General features: G+C 42.0%; 1 protein-coding gene across 8 annotated transcripts in view; it reads right to left on the reverse strand.

Annotated features, from left to right (window-relative positions):
- Positions 1–17,818, reverse strand: part of LOC137382667 (rasGAP-activating-like protein 1) — a 385,434-nt gene that overhangs the window by 103,409 nt on the left and 264,207 nt on the right. For all 8 annotated transcript variants that reach the window (XM_068054911.1, XM_068054910.1, XM_068054915.1 and 5 more), the window contains one exon: positions 8,496–8,649. In XM_068054911.1, the coding sequence (XP_067911012.1) occupies positions 8,496–8,649 (154 nt within the window). The remainder of the gene's footprint in view (positions 1–8,495; positions 8,650–17,818) is intronic.

A 17,818-nucleotide genomic window follows, 5' to 3' on the forward strand; every position in this document is an offset into this window, starting at 1 on the left:
GTGGCAACAAGAAAGGTCCCACCTGTCCCAGGCCAACCAAGGCCTTTAAGTGGCCAATTAACTGTCACTTAAGGGCCTCCATCTGCAGTCACGGGGATTTTACGTTTCACTGGCGGGCAGCTGAGCTCTCAGAAAACCCGCCTGATAAAACTAGGCAGCCTGCTGGCAGTCTGTGGGGGCTGTTCTGATCGGGCATTCTGTGCCCCATGGAGAGCTGCCCCCGAAACTCCAAGCGCCCCAAATGCACACAAGCACCCCACCCCCCTAACCGACTCCCTCTTGCCTTGCCGGGCCTGACCGATTGCCCCCGGCAAAGCCCCAAAAACCTACTTCTCCTTCTTCATCCTGCAGCTGAGTGTGGTCCCAGCAACGGCCACCACTCCCAGAGGCACTGCTGGGGTTAAGAGCTGCCGACCCACTGATTGGCCAGCAGTTCCATTAGGTGGGAATTCCTGCCAATGAGGTGAAAGTCCTACCCAAGACCAATTAAGGGCCTGGGGACTGTAAAATTCAGTCTGGATCTCCAGGCCCGGCGGAGGACGGGTCCACCCCACCCATCATAAAATTCAGCCCCAAGTCTCTGATAAGGAGTTTTAATAAGAGACATTTTCTCTGCAGAAAACCAGAAAGCCAGAAGCCAGAAGCAAGAGAGACCCTCCCAGCAAGAAGAAGGACCCTGCCAGAATACCATCTTTAAACTACCGAGAGGCAGAGATGAAAGGTGGCCTTTGAAACTCCCTACCTGAGAAATTTTAACAGGACTTTTGCCATTGAACTGTGACCGAGATTTAACCAAAGAAGTCTGCAGCAAAACATCCATCCACCTGAAACTTTCCAATGTTTGACGTCAGTGAACCAGGAAAAACAGACCTGCACCATGTTTAAATGTTCCTCCTGGGAACTCTTCATTAACACCAGCAGACCTAAGTGCATGCTATCTTTTAATCTCATCTTTTCTTGTGTGTCTTCATGTGTGGGTGTGTGTGTTAGTGGGTGAAGTTGCAAATAATTTCAGGTATTGTTTAATAAACATTTATCTTTCTTTATACCTATGGGAAAACCTGTCATTTGTCCGTTTATAGACCATTAAAATGCTCAAGGGTTAAAACACAATTCTAATAAAAACACAATGAATTCAGTCAGTTGAAAGGTGAAAAGTAGAAATCATCCCCATCATTTTCCACCTGTCCGTAACACAAGGAACAGTAAAGGTTGACAAAACAGATACTAATAGCTATAAAAGGAGAATATGAAGAAACTGGCAAGGGATATCAGAATCAACAGAAAACTTTTACATTGTATTAGAAAAAAAAGGGTGGTCAGGAGCAATGAGGGCCCATTGAAAACTGGTAATGGTGATGATGTCAATAAAAATAAAGGAAGTAGCACACATGCTGAATAATTACTTTGCATCAGTGTTTAGAGTAGAGGAAGAGGTTAGCATGCCAGACATTCCAGGGAAACTAATATTGAATAAAGGGTAGGGGCTCACCAAATTAACATAAGCATAAGTCTGTATTCATTGGAGTTTAGAAGGATGAGAGGTGATCTTACTGAAACATATAAGATCCTGAGAGGACTCGACAGGGTGGATGTTGAAAGGATGTTTCCCCTTTGGGAGAGACTAAAACTAGGGGGCACAGTTTAAATATAAGGGGTCTCCCATTTAAGACAGAGATGAGGATAATTTTTTTCTCTCAAAGGGGTTGAGTCTGTAGAACTCTCTTCCCCAGAGAACAGTGGAGACAGGGTCATTGAATGTTTTCAAGGCAGAAGTAGACAGATTCTTGACAAACAAGGGAGTCAAAGGGGGTAGGCAGGAAAGTGGAGTTGAGTCCACAAACAGATCAGCCATGATCTTATAGAATGGCGGAGCAAGCTCGAGGGGCCGAATGGCCTCCTCCTGCTCCTAGTTTGTATGTTTGTATGTTAATAACAATAATGAAGAAAATAATGGCAATAAAGAGTGACAACAGCGCAGGACCAGATGGTTTACATCCCAGTGTTTTAAAGGAAACAGGTGAGAACACTGCAGAAGCCCTAACTATAATCTTCCAAATTTCTCTCAATTCGGGAACCATTCCTTTAGATTGGAAAACTGTGCATGTCACTGTGCTATTTGAGAAAGTTGAGAGCGGAAACCAGGGAATTATAGATGAGTTAGCCTAACATCTGTTGTTGAGAAATTACTAGAGTCTATAATTAAGGAGAGGATGGCTTCAAAATTTTCAGCTGATCAGAGAGAGCCAGCATGGATTTGTAAAGGGTAGGTCATGCCTGGCGAACCTGATTGAACTTTTTGAAGATGTGACTAAAGTAGTGGACAGGCAAATGTCTCAATGTTATTTATATGGACTTCCAAGAGGCATTTGATAAAATTCCTCATAAGAGACTGTCAGCTGAGGTTGAACCTCATGGAATTGAAGGCAAATTGTTCACCTGGTTAGGAAATTGGCTGAGCGAAAGCAGACAGAGAGTAGGGATATTGGGCAGGTACTCTAGTGGTAGTGGTATCCCACAAGGATCTGTGTTGGAGCCTCAACTATTCATTGTATTTATTAATGACTTAGATGATGGGATAGAAAACCACATATCCAAGTTTACCAATGACATAAAGGTAGGTGGCATTGTAAGCAGTGCAAATGAAGCATAAAATTATAAAGAGATATTGATAGATTAAGTGACTGGGCAAAATTTTGGCAAGTGCATTTTAATGTAGGTAAACTGAATGTTGGGAACTGAAAAGGATAGAACAAAGTAATTTCCAAATGGTGAAAAAGCTAGAAAAAGTGGAAGTCCAAAGAGACTTGGGGGCCCAGGTACATAAATGATTAAAATGTCATGAACAGGTACAGAAAATAATCAAGAAGGCTAATTGAATGCTGGCCTTTATATCTAGAGCATGAAAATTCAAAGGGGTAGAAGTCATACTTCAGCTTTACAAAGCCTGTTTAGGCCACACCTGGAGTACTGTGAGCAGTTCTGGCTACCACATCTTAGGAAGGATATATTGGCCTTGAAGAAAATGCAGTGTAGATTTTCCAGAATAATACCTAGAATCCAAGGGTTAAAATATGGGGAGAGATTACACAAACTAGGGTTGTATTCCCTGGAATTTAGAAGGTTAAGGGGTGATTTGATTGAAGTTTTCAAGTTATTTAGGGAAACAGATAAGGTCGACAGAGAGAAACTCCTTCTGTTACTTGGGGAATGTAGGACCAGGAGGAAAAATTCAGCAGGAATGAAATTAGGAATCACCTCTTCATGCAAAGGGTGGTGGAAGTTTGGAACTCTCCTCCACAAATGGCAATTGATGCTAGATCAATTGTTAATTTTAACTCTGAGATTGCTAGATTTTTGTTACCCAGAAGTATTAAGAGATATGGGGCAAAAAGGTGGGTACATGGAGTTGGGTCATAAAACAGCCATGATCACATTGAATGGTGGAACAGGCTTGAGGGGTTAAATGGTCTACTCTGATTCCTATGTTCTTATGCAACTACGCCTTTTTGCTGCTGGGTGCCTTTGTGTCCTTGGCACTGTGGAGGAAAAACACCCCTCATAGTGGTAAATGTGCGGCTCAAGGCATAGCACCATTTCATTTCTCTCACAGCACAGCCACCTTTCAAAACTCCAGAAATCATCAGCACATATGCAGAAGGAAACACATGAGCCAAATGTGAACTGAACCAAGTCCATAATTCAAGTTTTACTGCCTCTAGGATTGATGTTCTATACATTGATTAAAAGCAATAAAACAGCATTCCAGAACTCAGTTAAAAACACAGATAACAAGTACCAGCCCAGAAAATATACTTTTAATAGAATGGCCCCAAGTTTCCTTGACACATGAGCAATGTGAGGGGAAAGCTGGTAAAAAGAGGACTGAATAACTGAGCAGGATCCATAAGCACTAACTTTTCACACAGCATTGCAGCTGAGCCAGTTTCTGCAGGCATCAGGGCCTGAGGTGGATAGAGGTCACATCAACCGTCCAAAAGGCCAATGACATCGTGACAAGGTATGGCTTCAAGAATTCCCCTGGCTCCTGCCTCCTTTGCACATAGATATCCGTATGTTGGAAAGAAACCAGCATTCTGGTCCAGGGAGGACAGTCAAGGACTGTATCATGGAAAATAAGTTCTTTTATAAAGGGGGTCGATTGCCAACATGCTAAGGTTCTTGGAAGCTGCCCTTGTGCAGCTTGCCTGCGCTGCTGCTTCTTCTCCCCTGCACCCTTCCCCCTCCCCCTACAAAGTGAGCATGCAAACCTCACCCATACTGGTGCAGACACCCGCCAGCAAAATTCCAACAAGTTGACCCTGCCCTATCCTTTACATTGTTGATGCATTACATGATATTAGAATATATAATGGCAAACTTTCATCAGATTTTGTTAGAGTCAGTGATGTGGTGATATAATTATCAAAACACATTTAGTGTATCCCTAAAATGTCCTCATTTACAAATAACATCTTTGTGCCAATGTTGTGGTTTTTTCTCTGGGCTTCCTTCACAACACTAGTTGAGCGTGTACTTTGCTGCTGTGAACAGCCGACACAAATAACTCCCACAGAAACTACAGCTAAGAATCCCATTAGGGATTAATGGTAACAAATCATCAGGGATTTTGATCATGTCACTGGAATCAATCAGAATAGGTCCACGGCAACTGGAGGGTGGCATGCAGCTGTAACGACATTAAGATTAAAACAAAAACTTTTCTTGAATGAGGTAGTTCTTTATAAGACCATGGCACACAAAAAATTAAGCAAAGTAAATGGTGCCAAAACCCAACCTGCACTGGTTGATGATTAATGCTTTTCATGCTCTTCAAAACTTATCCAATAATTCCATATAAAACGAATTATGTGCCAAGAATCTAATAGGAGATGCAGAAGGCATAACACTCGATAATATATTACTAGAAAAATGCAAACAACAAGACAAGCAGAGAACATAAAAAGATAAGAAATAGGAGCAATAGGTCATAAGGTCTCTCAATAAATTCATGGCTGATCCTTGACCTCAACTCACTTTCCTGCCTGATCCCCATCACCTTTGATTCCCTTAGGGTTCAAAAATCTATTGATCTTAGCCTTGAATATACTCAATGTCTGAGCATCCACAATCTCCCGGAGTTGAGAATGTCAAAGATTCACAACCCTCTGAGTGAAGGAATTTCTCCTCATCTCAGTGTTAAATGGCCAACCCCTTAGAAAAGACACCAAACTCATACCTTCTTTGGATTCCATTGGGATCCTTTTAAACTTCTGTTGGCTTTACATGATTTGAAGTGTTGATTTAGCTTACAAGCACCATGATATTCAGCTCTGCACTGAAATAACTTTTAATAACTGTAATTGGAATTGATGATCCAGACCATCAATTCACTTCCTTTGGCATCGACCAATGATACAAAGAGCTTTGCAAACATGATTCTGATAGACTGAACAACAAAACCTGCAATGCACTTCAAACCCTGTCATGATGAACTGACCTTTATATCAGACAGTTATTCTGCACAGATTATTATGTCACTGCACACACCCATTACAAGTTCAACATTGGTGTGAAGCAGCTTTTGGTTTCCACCATTGCTAAATATGTGAGTGTAAATTAGGCCTCGAGGCCAAAACTGACTCCAAAGTAAAGTACAGTTAAATAGCTCATGGGAGTCTCACTCCTCTTTGATCTGGTAGGACATTGGGCCCTGATTCTGGATTCACACTGTATTTACGCTACATAGCGGGTATGAAGCAAAATCTGCAAAGGTACAACCATTGTTACCAAAATTATCCAATATTAAATGTCAAAGTTTGGTGTTGGCATGATGTGCAGAATTGTCTTGTTGTTTACAACAATGTTTTTAATGAAGACATGAAGCACAGATTTGATGTTTGGAAGGAATGGTACTGTCTCACCGTTGCCCAGGCCTGGCCTTCTGTTACGTAAATTAAGTCTTACCTGCATTTACCATTTGCGTCCAGCCAAACCTGCATCTTTGAAAAATGTTTTCTCATCATTTTGCTTTTCGCAGCATATGGCCCCCTAAATAGCTCAGGCCATGCCATTACCTTGGCTTTGTTGGAGTAAAAAGGTAGTGGGTTTGAAGGTCCACTTCAGAACTTAAGTGCACAATGTAGGCTGTCACTACAGGATTTACTGCACTGACAATGGTGCTATGCTGTGAATGAGTCCTTAAACTAAGTCCTGTTCCAATAGATGTTAAAAATCCCTAATCAAAGAAAATTATTGAATTCTCCCAGTGGCCTGATCAACATTCATCAACCAACAACACTTGAAAACAGATGAACTTGTTATCAATCTTATTGTCTGTGGTACGTTTCTGGTACAGAATGTCACATTTACTCACTTAAGAGTTACTGCACTCACAATTCACCTTGTGAGTGCATTGAAATGTCTTGATAACATAAAGGTGCAATACAGGTAGAAATCTTGCTTTTTTCTTTTATAGGTTTTGCCTCAATATGCAACAGCTATGGGGCATTTGTAGGGGGCATGCACACTTATTTTCAAAGCACAAGGCAGATTGTAGTGTGGTCTGATGTGAAGGCGTATAACTTGTTACTTGTGATCCTTGCCTCTACTAACATACTGACTCCACTTTTAATGATTCCTTCAGAATTCAGAACTTTTACAGTGAAGCAAAGTAGAACGGAAAGTTAGAGACCCAAGTCAGCAAATGAAGAGAAACACAGTGAGCAATGTATAACAATAAACAGACTGAATAAACATATATGGTCCAAAGTTTCTGTGATGTGTGAATGATGCATGCTGCTATTAATGTGCAAATCAGTTAGCAATTTGTGGCAAGGAAGATACCCCATGAATTGTGAATCGGCACAAATTACTCGATGACTTGTGCCACCCCACCATTAGCAATAATTGCATCTCACATTTAACCTCCCTGTGAGTTTCATGCATTTGTACATTAAACATGTCACAAAATGTTAAGAGTAGTAAGTAATAGCCTAAGTACCCTTTTAACAACAAGATCATTGTTAATGACTGCCAATCAACATCTCTGGCCCAGAAATTGAACAACTAAAAGTGTGGAGTTCAATTTCTTCAGGTAGTGTTAGAGACATTAAAAATGTCAGACTTTAAATTAGTTTTATCTTTTCCTATCTGTCTTTTTTTTTCTCTCTCTCTTAATCCAATCTTTATTTCCCTTTCTTTATTTCTCATGCTGTACCCAATTTGACATTGAACTTACTTACTCCAATTCACTCTCCTTCTCAATCCTCCCTGTTTACTTCTCAATCCATAAAGCTGATTGGTTAAGGACATGCACTGTTCACCTTGGTCCCACATACCCTGTTGCTCCCGCCATGCCGTAATCAGCTCCCACTTCCAACAACTTACAAGGCAAAACATTTTTGAGCTCAAGGGTGCAAGAAAAGCTCTAACTAACCAAGCAAACAGAGTTATCCTGCCTCAGCAAATTCTGGGCCATAGAAAAATAGAATATAAAGGAAGAAAATTCTGTGGGGAATAAAGTTATCAAAGCTTTCCACATCTGCTCATTATTACAAACACTGAACAATAAGTTTCCATTGACCCATTAATATCTTATTAGAATCTTGTTGGAGGAGCTCAAACCAGAATCCCTGATTACAAAAATTACTAGGTTTTCTTTGTAATATAAAGGTGTTGGTATTTTAGTGTACACTGCATTGGAGTAGAGTTGAACCTTTACTAAGAGACTGTGTAAGGAGGAGGAGATGTGGGAATTCCACGGGTTGAATTTGCACTCTGCAATATTTGTAACGAGCACATTAACACTTTGGTATGAAATTCCTTGTTTATTGTTTCAATGGAACATTAAAACGGCAGACAAAAGAATTTCATCGGAACATAGGCCAGGAGCACATATTGGGAGTTCAGACATATGCCCTCATGGTTTTCCTTTCTTTCTGGTGTGCCCAAATTCCCATTATGTGCACCCAGTATGCCAAGTACTGTGCTGAGAGGACTGGAAGTGACAATTTTCCTCTTCTTTGATGACTCATGTCCAATCAAAATCTGGAAAAATAAATTAATTGTTGAACAGGTCAGGGAAAGAAGAATTTGAATTAATTAATTTATTCATTCTGCTGCTGAGGGGGGCGGGGGGTGAACCGAACCATCTTGTGGTGTCATTGAGTTATATTGATATTAAGTAAACACTTGCTTTTGATTCCAAAATGGTAGATTGGGGGATTTTCCAGTCAGTTTTTCATTTATCCCCAAAAATGATGTGTGAGGAAGAGTGAAGTTTTGCACAGCAATGCATTCTATGTTAGTTCTAATTATCCTTTCAAATGATTAAATCACTTTAAAATACTCACCCAGTGCTGTTTCTTTTGTACCTAATAAGGCAATATCTATTCTTACAGACTGTGCAGCTAAATAAAGAGTGGATCCTTCTGCTCATTCACAGACTGCCAGAAAAATTCACCTCCAAGTCTTTTGCTGAATTCAGTACTTACTTGTTTTGTTCACTTCTCTCATATTGAGGTAGTCGAGAAATGGCACCACCAGGCCCTGACCCAGGAAGATCTTCACCAGTGTTACAGCCACATCCTGCCTGCTCTCCACTGTGGTAACTTCTTCCAGCATGGTGAGAGGGGTCATATCCTCAACCTGTTAAAAGTCAGAAAGAGTTCCCTGTTAACTACAAGCTCCTGCTAAATAGGTCATGTCCCAGTGAATATTCTGTAACCACCAGCTCACTACCACCTTTCAAGGGCAACAAGGGATGGGCAATAAATGCTAGCCTAACCAGCGACATCCGCATCCCACGAATGAATGGAAGAAAGAATCTCAGAATATAGTTTTCTGTGTGTATAGCTAAAAAAAAGAATTAGTGCCATAAAGCAACAGTTTCGTAAAATCTTAATTCTTTAACTTTACACATAGAGGAAAATTAAGCCATAATTCTAAGTGTCTAACATGCTTTTTTTTCCTCCTTAACAATATATAATGGAATTTGTCCCCCACCACCAATGAGCACCCCTCCCCCCCACCACACCATTCCACCACCCCCCCACCACCCCCCCCCCCCCCACCTCTTTGAAATCTGGTTTTGATTCACCAGTATGTTTATCAGTATTCATCTTTCACCTGGAAATCAAAGAGGTGAAACTGAGGAGCCAGTAAAGATATGGAGAAAACTGTCTCCAAGGGATAATCTGAAAGTGTGTTATTGTGAACAGTAAATTATGCAGAAGGTATTTTCTATAAATAAAATAGCCAGGAACATTGCATTTTTAGATTAGCTGTGTGATATATCAGAGGGAGTATTACAGTGAGAAGTTACTGCACTGATAATGAAAGCATCAGCTTTTATGACATCTGGTTCTGTTATCTACTATCTGAAGAGCTACCGCATGATATAAATTGGATTTACAGTAACATTTTAAACCATTGAAATCTTCAGCTATTGATATATACAGTTTGATATATTTCATAGAGATAATTAATAAACCTGTCATTTATGGCAACAATCAAAATTAATGGTGCAAAACCATTAGCATTATGAGTTTATTTCTATGACTAATAAGCAGTCAAACACAGTGTGGTTGGCTTTCCCTGGGGGCATTCAGTCACTTAGATCCTACTCCCTTCCTAAACCCCTCCACCTCCCTCTTTCCCTTTCAGACCCTCCTTAAAACCCATCTCTTTCACCAATCTTTTGGTAATGCTTCCTAATCCTTTCTTCTTCAGCCAAGCGTGTGTAGTTTCCACCCCACAACCCCTCCAACCCCCTTGTGGAGCCCCTTGAAATATCTGACAATGTTAAAGCCGATGTATTGATGCAAATTGCTGTTGTTTTTGTCACTGACAGGACCTTCTCCTGTGATATTAATGCAGAGCATCAATGTCATCAAATCAGATACTGGCCAAACATGCACACTCCCCTGTAACTCTGCAGCCTGGAATATCTTACACCCTGGCTGCAGTGTTTCTCTACAACAGTAACAACACTTCCAAAAGTAATTCATTGTCTGTGAAGTGTGTTGAAATATTTTCAGGCTATCAAATGTGCTCCATGAATGCCCGTCTTTCTCTTATAATTCGAAAAACAGCATCAAATCTACTTCCAATGCAACTTTCATTAGTTCTATACACAAAGGCAACTATTCTCCCCTCAAACTTGTTGAAGGGCCTGTTTCTGTGTTGTATAACTCTATGACTCTATGACTCTAATTTCTTTTCTCTTCATATTTTTATTCTCAAATTGAGCAATCCTTTGTGCAAAGTATAAATTTCCAGTCCCTTTCATTTCTGGCACAATAAATGCACTCTACAGAAAACAAAGTTCCCATAAATTGGAAGTATATCTGTCAAATCCACAATCAATGGGTCTTTGTTTCATAGAGGTATTCTGCCCTCCAATTTATGCTCTGCTTTGTATGGTGTCAGACACGGCACACCACAGTCTGCCTTATCTTTTCCTCATATCAGACATATAAATAACACAGGATATAATTTACAAGCAGCTATGGGTTCTTTTACAGCCTATTGTACATTATCATATTCATGAAGGCATAAATATCTTGTGAGCCCCTGTACACAAGTAAGCTTATCCACTGAAACATGTTCCATAAACTACAATATCCTGGAATCAAAAATTACAACAGTCTGTTTCATCACTTACAAGGGCACAAAAGATATTAAGTTAAAGGCAATATAAATCCAAAACCACTGACTGGCAGTACTCTTTGAATACTACCTTGCAATTTCAAATATACACCCATCCTTTTTATCTGGCTTAAGATTTATAGTGTCACAGAGTTTTAACCACAACACAAAGTACTGCCAGTAAGACCTTTGTATTAACTCAGTTCAATTTTATTTCCACTGTCCATAAAACGTTCTAAAGACAGGGTGAAAGAAGAGGTCTGTGATTTCTATCTGCTGTCTTACAGCCTTCATGAAACAACCGTCCCGGAGAGAGATAATGGGACCAGTGGGTATTGTGACATTGAAAGGCACCACAAGTAACAAAGTCTTATTTATAAAATCCTATACCATGGTATCTAGCTTCACAATAACAATTCAAAAATATCAAAATACAAGGTGACTTTTATTAATTTGAGGCTCTCCCCATTTCCTGCTTCAAAGTCAATATGAAAGCTTTGGAAAATTGTCAACATAATCAGTCCTCATTGTGAAATAGTGTATTAACAATATTCTTCAAAGGCTGCTCTAATTGTTAGGTATCATTAATTCAATAAATCACAGACTGTTTGGACTGCAGCAATCTTTTGGGGAGTAAGCTTCTATTATTGTTTTGGGTGTTGAAAACTATTGAGATATAATGGCTAATTCGGCAAGAAAGTGATCGTTCAAAATAATGGCCTGACATAAGTAACCTATTCACACTACTGTACAGATATACTCTTAGATATACGTTAATAGTGAACTGTAGCCTGATAGCACACAATACTGAATGATGATTATAAGGAGCTTGTACTGGACTGGGATCAGTCTGTTCTTTTATGTAATAACTGGAGGGAGTTTTGACTTATGTCAGACAGGCAGATGAAGAATGTTGCTTGAAACTTGGAAAATGGATGGTGGAGTCAGTGAGGTATAGGTAAATGTAGGTATCATATATTTATAGAATGTTAAGGTGGTACACGATATATACTAGGTTAATGGTAGCATCAGAGTGAGGTCAAGTGGCCAGTGTTTACTGTTTGCTGGAGTAGACATGTTGACTGACACAGTAGTTAATTTAATCTAAAGCAAAGGCAAAATACTGCAGATGCTGGAAATCTAAAATACAAACAGGAAATGCTGAAAATACTCAGCGGGTCTGGCAGCATCAGTGAAGAGAGAAACAAAATTTAATCCAGTTTGATACAGTGCAGAAACTATACTGATGTATCAGGTAGTTAGATTTTCACAGGATAAATTAAGATGAGCTTTTGACTTTATTCAAATGAGCAACCAGAAAGTACAGAGGCCTGGAAAATCAGAACATTGGCTCTGACGGAAACTGAACACGGACTGACAACTTTGTGAACCTGAAGCCACAGCAAAGTTCATGCCGATATCACACAAAACTCCCAGAATAATTATCATTAGCCTCATACTTGGAGCTCAGTTTGAAATATAAGAATAAGCCATAGTTCCAAAATCTCCCAAAATATGCACATATTAAGTGAGGATCACTTGCAAAAACTTTCTACTTGAAGGTTTTCACAAAAGGCTAAAATAAGTTGAGACTGTACAAACCAAACCAGTAATACGAAAAACATGATATATCAATAAATTTAAATTCAATTAATTCATAAATCTGGAATAAAATGCTAATCTCATTCATAATGATCATGATTGTTGTAAAAACCCATCTGGTTCACTAATGCTCCTTAGGGAAGGAAATCTTCGATCTTTACCTGGTCTGGCCAACATGTGACTCCAGACCCACAGCAATGAGCTTGACTCTGGAATTGACTAGTAAGCCACTCAATTGTATCAAACTGCTACAGTAAAGCTGAAGAAGAATAAAACTGGGCGGACCACCTGGCATTGACCTAAGCACCAGAAACAACAATGGCACACCCTACACAGTCAACCCTGTAAAGTTCTCCTCACTAGCATCTGGGAACTTGTGCCAAAATTGGGAGAGCTGTCCCACTGACTAGTCTAAACGTGACATAGTCATACTCACCAAATCATACCTTACATCGAATGTCCCAGACTCCTCCATCACCATCCCTGGGTGGGTCCTGTCCCACCAGCAGGACAGACCCTTCAGAGGTGGCGGCACAGTGGTATACAGGAGTTGCCCTGGGAGTTCTCAACATTGACTCCGGACCCCATGAAGTCTCATGGACGTGCGGGAGCGAACTTGCAGCTGGGAGGTCAATTTCAGTGCAAGTTAAAAGTTAATTCCCTTTTGTTTTCGGAGGACCAGGGGACTGCTGGGTAAGTAAAAACTATATATGTGGGTGGTTTAAAATCACTTTCTTTTAGTTTTGGTGGCAGCAGCTTTGACAGTAGCGGAGGTGCGGGAGCGAACTTGCAGCTGGGAGGTCAATTTCAGTGTAAGTTAAAAGTTAATTCTCTTTTGTTTTCAGAGGACCAGGGGACTGCTGGGTAAGTAAAAACTATATATTTGGGTGGTGGCTGTACCTGAGACACTACATGTGTAGTGTCTCCCACCCACCCTCCTCCTCTAACCAAAAAAAAGGACTCTGGTGTGTTGATAAGGTAAGCTTTTTATTTAAAAAGTTCTGTCCGTTGGATTGCTAACCTAACAAGTTTTGACTGTTTTTTTTGGTTTTTCAGTAGATTTGTTGGGAATTTAGAATAGTGGGAATGGAAGTTAAGGCAGTTGTATGTTCCTCCTGCAGAATGTGGGAGGTAAGGGTCGCCAAGAGTGTCCCTGCTGACTGCATCTGTGGGAAGTGCACCCAACTCCAGCTCCTCGAGAACTGCGTTAGGGAACTGGAGCTGGAGCTGGATGAACCTCGGATCATTCGGGAGGCGGAGGGGGTTATTGAGAGGAGTTATGGGGAGGTAGTCACACCTCAGGTAAAAGAAGTAGGTCGATGGGTTACCGTCAGGGGAAGGAGAGGGAACCAGCAGGCAGTGCAGGGATCCCCTGTGGCCGTTTCCCTCAACAACAGGTATACCGTTTTGGATACTGTTGCGGGGGACGACTTACCAGGGGTAAGCAATGGGGTACAGGTATCTGGCACAGAGTCTGTACCTGTTGCTCAGAAGGGAAGGGGGAAGAGGAGCAGAGCATTAGTCTTTGGGGACTCCATAGTTAGGGGAACAGATAGGAGGTTCTGTGGGAACAAGAGAGACTCACGGTTGGTGTGTTGCCTCCCAGGTGCCAGGGTTCGTGATGTCTCGGATCGTGTTTTTGGGATCCCTAAGGGGGAGGGGGAGCACCCCCAAGTCATGATCCACATAGGCACCAACGACATAGGTAGGAAGAGAGATGGGGATTTAAGACAGAAATTCAGGGAGCTAGGGTGGAAGCTTAGAGTGAGAACAAACAGAGTTGTTATCTCTGGGTTGTTGCCCGTGCCACGTGATAGCGAAGCGAGGAATAGGGAGTGAGAGGAGTTGAACACGTGGCTGCAGGGATGGTGCAGGAGGGAGGGTTTTGGTTTCCTGGATAATTGGGGCTCTTTCTGGGGGAGGTGGGACCTCTACAAACAGGATGGTCTTCGCCTGAACCAGAGGGGTACCAATATCCTGGGGGGGAGATTTGCTAGTGCTCTTCGGGGGGGGTTTAAACTAATTCAGCAGGGGAATGGGAACCTAAATTGTAGTTCCAGTGTACAGGATGTTGAGAGTAGTGAGGTCAGGGATAAGGTTACAAGGACGCAAGAGGGCACTGGCAAGCAAGAACTTGGTTTAAAGTGTGTCTACTTCAACGCCAGGAGCATCCGGAATAAGGTGGGTGAGCTTGCAGCATGGGTTGGTACCTGGGATCTCGATGTAGTGGTCATTTCGGAGACATGGGTAGAGCAGGGGCAGGAATGGATGTTGCAGGTTCCGGGATTTAGATGTTTCAGTAAGAACAGAGAAGATGGTAAAAGAGGGGGGGATGTGGCATTGTTAATCAAGGAGAGTATTACAGCGACAGAAAGGACGTTTGAGGACTCGTCTACTGAGGTAGTATGGGCCGCGGTTAGAAACAGGAGAGGAGAGGTCACCCTGTTGGGAGTCTTCTATAGACCTCCGAATAGTTCCAGAGATGTAGAGGAAAGGATAGCGAAGATGATTCTCGACAGGGGCGAGAGAAACCGGGTAGTTGTTATGGGGGACTTTAACTTTCCAAATATTGACTGGAAATACTATAGTTCGAGTACTTTAGATGGCTCAGTTTTTGTCCAGTGTGTGCAGGAGGGTTTTCTGACACAGTATGTAGACAGGCCAACCAGGGGCGATGCCACATTGGATTTGGTACTGGGTAATGAACCCGGCCAGGTGTTAGATTTAGATGTAGGTGAGCACTTTGGTGATAGTGATCACAATTCGGTTAGGTTTACCTTAGCGATGGGCAGGGACAGGTATATACCGCAGGGCAAGAATTATAGCTGGGGGAAAGGAAATTATGATGCGATTAGGCAAGATTTAGGATGGGGAAGGAAACTGCAGGGGATGGGAACAATCGAAATGTGGAGCTTATTCAAGGAGCAGCTACTGCGTGTCCTTGATAAGTATGTACCTGTCAGGCAGGGAGGAAGTTGTCGAGCGAGGGAGCCGTGGTTTACTAAAGAAGTTGAAGCGCTTGTCAAGAGGAAGAAGAAGGCTTATGTTAGGATGAGACGTGAAGGCTCAGTTAGGGCGCTTGAGAGTTACAAGCTAGCCAGGAAGGATCTAAAGGGAGAGCTAAGAAGAGCAAGGAGAGGACACGAGAAGTCATTGGCGGATAGGATCAGGGAAAACCCTAAGGCTTTCTATAGGTATATCAGGAATAAAAGAATGACTAGAGTTAGATTAGGGCCAATCAAGGATAGTAGTGGGAAGTTGTGTGTGGAATCAGAGGAGATAGGGGAAGCGTTAAATGAATATTTTTCGTCAGTATTTACAGTAGAGAAAGAAAATGTTGTCGAGGAGAATACTGAGATTCAGACTACTAGGCTAGATGGGATTGAGGTTCACAAGGAGGAGGTGTTAGCAATTTTGGAAAGTGTGAAAATAGATAAGTCCCCTGGGCCAGATGGGATTTATCCTAGGATTCTCTGGGAAGCTAGGGAGGAGATTGCAGAGCCTTTGTCCTTGATCTTTATGTCGTCATTGTCGACAGGAATAGTGCCGGAAGACTGGAGGATAGCAAATTTAGTTTAGTTTAGAGATACAGCACTGAAACAGGCCCTTCAGCCCACCAAATGTTGTCCCCTTGTTCAAGAAGGGGAGTAGAGACAGCCCTGGTAATTATAGACCTGTGAGCCTTACTTCGGTTGTGGGTAAAATGTTGGAAAAGGTTATAAGAGACAGGATTTATAATCATCTTGAAAAGAATAAGTTCATTAGCGATAGTCAGCACGGTTTTGTGAAGGGTAGGTCGTGCCTCACAAACCTTATTGAGTTTTTCGAGAAGGTGACCAAACAGGTGGATGAGGGTAAAGCAGTGGATGTGGTGTATATGGATTTCAGTAAGGCGTTTGATAAGGTTCCCCACGGTAGTCTATTGCAGAAAATACGGAAGTATGGGGTTGAAGGTGATTTAGAGCTTTGGATCAGAAATTGGCTAGCTGAAAGAAGACAGAGGGTGGTAGTTGATGGCAAATGTTCATCCTGGAGTTTAGTTACTAGTGGTGTACCGCAAGGATCTGTTTTGGGGCCACTGCTGTTTGTCATTTTTATAAATGACCTGGAAGAGGGTGTAGAAGGGTGGGTTAGTAAATTTGCGGATGACACTAAGGTCGGTGGAGTTGTGGATAGTGCCGAAGGATGTTGTAGGGTACAGAGGGACATAGATAGGCTGCAGAGCTGGGCTGAGAGATGGCAAATGGAGTTTAATGCGGAAAAGTGTGAGGTGATTCACTTTGGAAGGAGTAACAGGAATGCAGAGTACTGGGCTAATGGGAAGATTCTTGGTCGTGTAGATGAACAGAGAGATCTTGGTGTCCAGGTACATAAATCCCTGAAAGTTGCTACCCAGGTTAATAGCGCTGTTAAGAAGGCATATGGCGTGTTAGCTTTTATTAGTAGGGGGATCGAGTTTCGGAGCCACGAGGTCATGCTGCAGCAGTACAAAACTCTGGTGAGACCGCACCTGGAGTATTGCGTGCAGTTCTGGTCACCGCATTATAGGAAGGATGTGGAAGCTTTGGAAAGGGTGCAGAGGAGATTTACTAGGATGTTGCCTGGTATGGAGGGAAGGTCTTGCGAGGAAAGGCTGAGGGACTTGAGGTTGTTTTCGTTGGAGAGAAGGAGGAGGAGAGGTGACTTAATAGAGACATATAAGATAATCAGAGGGTTAGATAGGGTGGATAGTGAGAGTCTTTTTCCTCGGATGGTGATGGCAAACAGGAGGGGACATAGCTTTAAGTTGAGGGGTGATAGATATAGGACAGATGTTAGAGGTAGTTTCTTTACTCAGAGAGTAGTAGGGGCGTGGAACGCCCTGCCTGCAACAGTAGTAGACTCGCCAACTTTAAGGGCATTTAAGTGGTCATTGGATAGACATATGGATGAAAATGGAATAGTGTAGGTCAGATGGTTTCACAGATCGGCGCAACATCGAGGGCCGAAGGGCCTGTACTGCGCTGTAATGTTCTAATTCTAATTCTAATTAGGTCAAACATTGGCAAGGAAACCTCCTGCTGATTACCACCTATCACTCTCCCTCAGCTGATGAAGCAAAGCTCCTCAATCTTGAACACCACTTGGAAGAAGCACTGAGGGGAATAAAGGCACAGAATGTATTCTGGGTAGGGGACTTCAATGCCCATCACCAAGAGTGGCACAGTGGCCAAGTCCTGAAGGTCATGTGTACCAGACCATACGAACATATGAACATACGTGCGAACATACAAATTAGGATCTGAAGTATGCCATTTGGCCCCTCGAGCCTGCTCTGCCATTCAATAAGATCATGGCTGATCAGCTTGTGTTTTGAATTCCACACTCACATCTACTCCCGATACCCCTTGATTCCCTTGCTTAACAAGAATCTACCGACCTCTGCTTAAAAATATTCAATGTCCCTGCCTCCACCACCTTCTGGAGCAGAGAGTTCCAAAGTCGCACAAACGTCAGAGAAAAAAATTCTCCTCATCTCTTTCCTAAAAGGGCGTTCCCTAATTTTAAAACAGTGTCCCCTAGTTCT

The sequence above is a fragment of the Heterodontus francisci genome, chromosome 23 (assembly GCF_036365525.1).
Source record: "Heterodontus francisci isolate sHetFra1 chromosome 23, sHetFra1.hap1, whole genome shotgun sequence".
NCBI lineage: Eukaryota > Metazoa > Chordata > Chondrichthyes > Heterodontiformes > Heterodontidae > Heterodontus > Heterodontus francisci.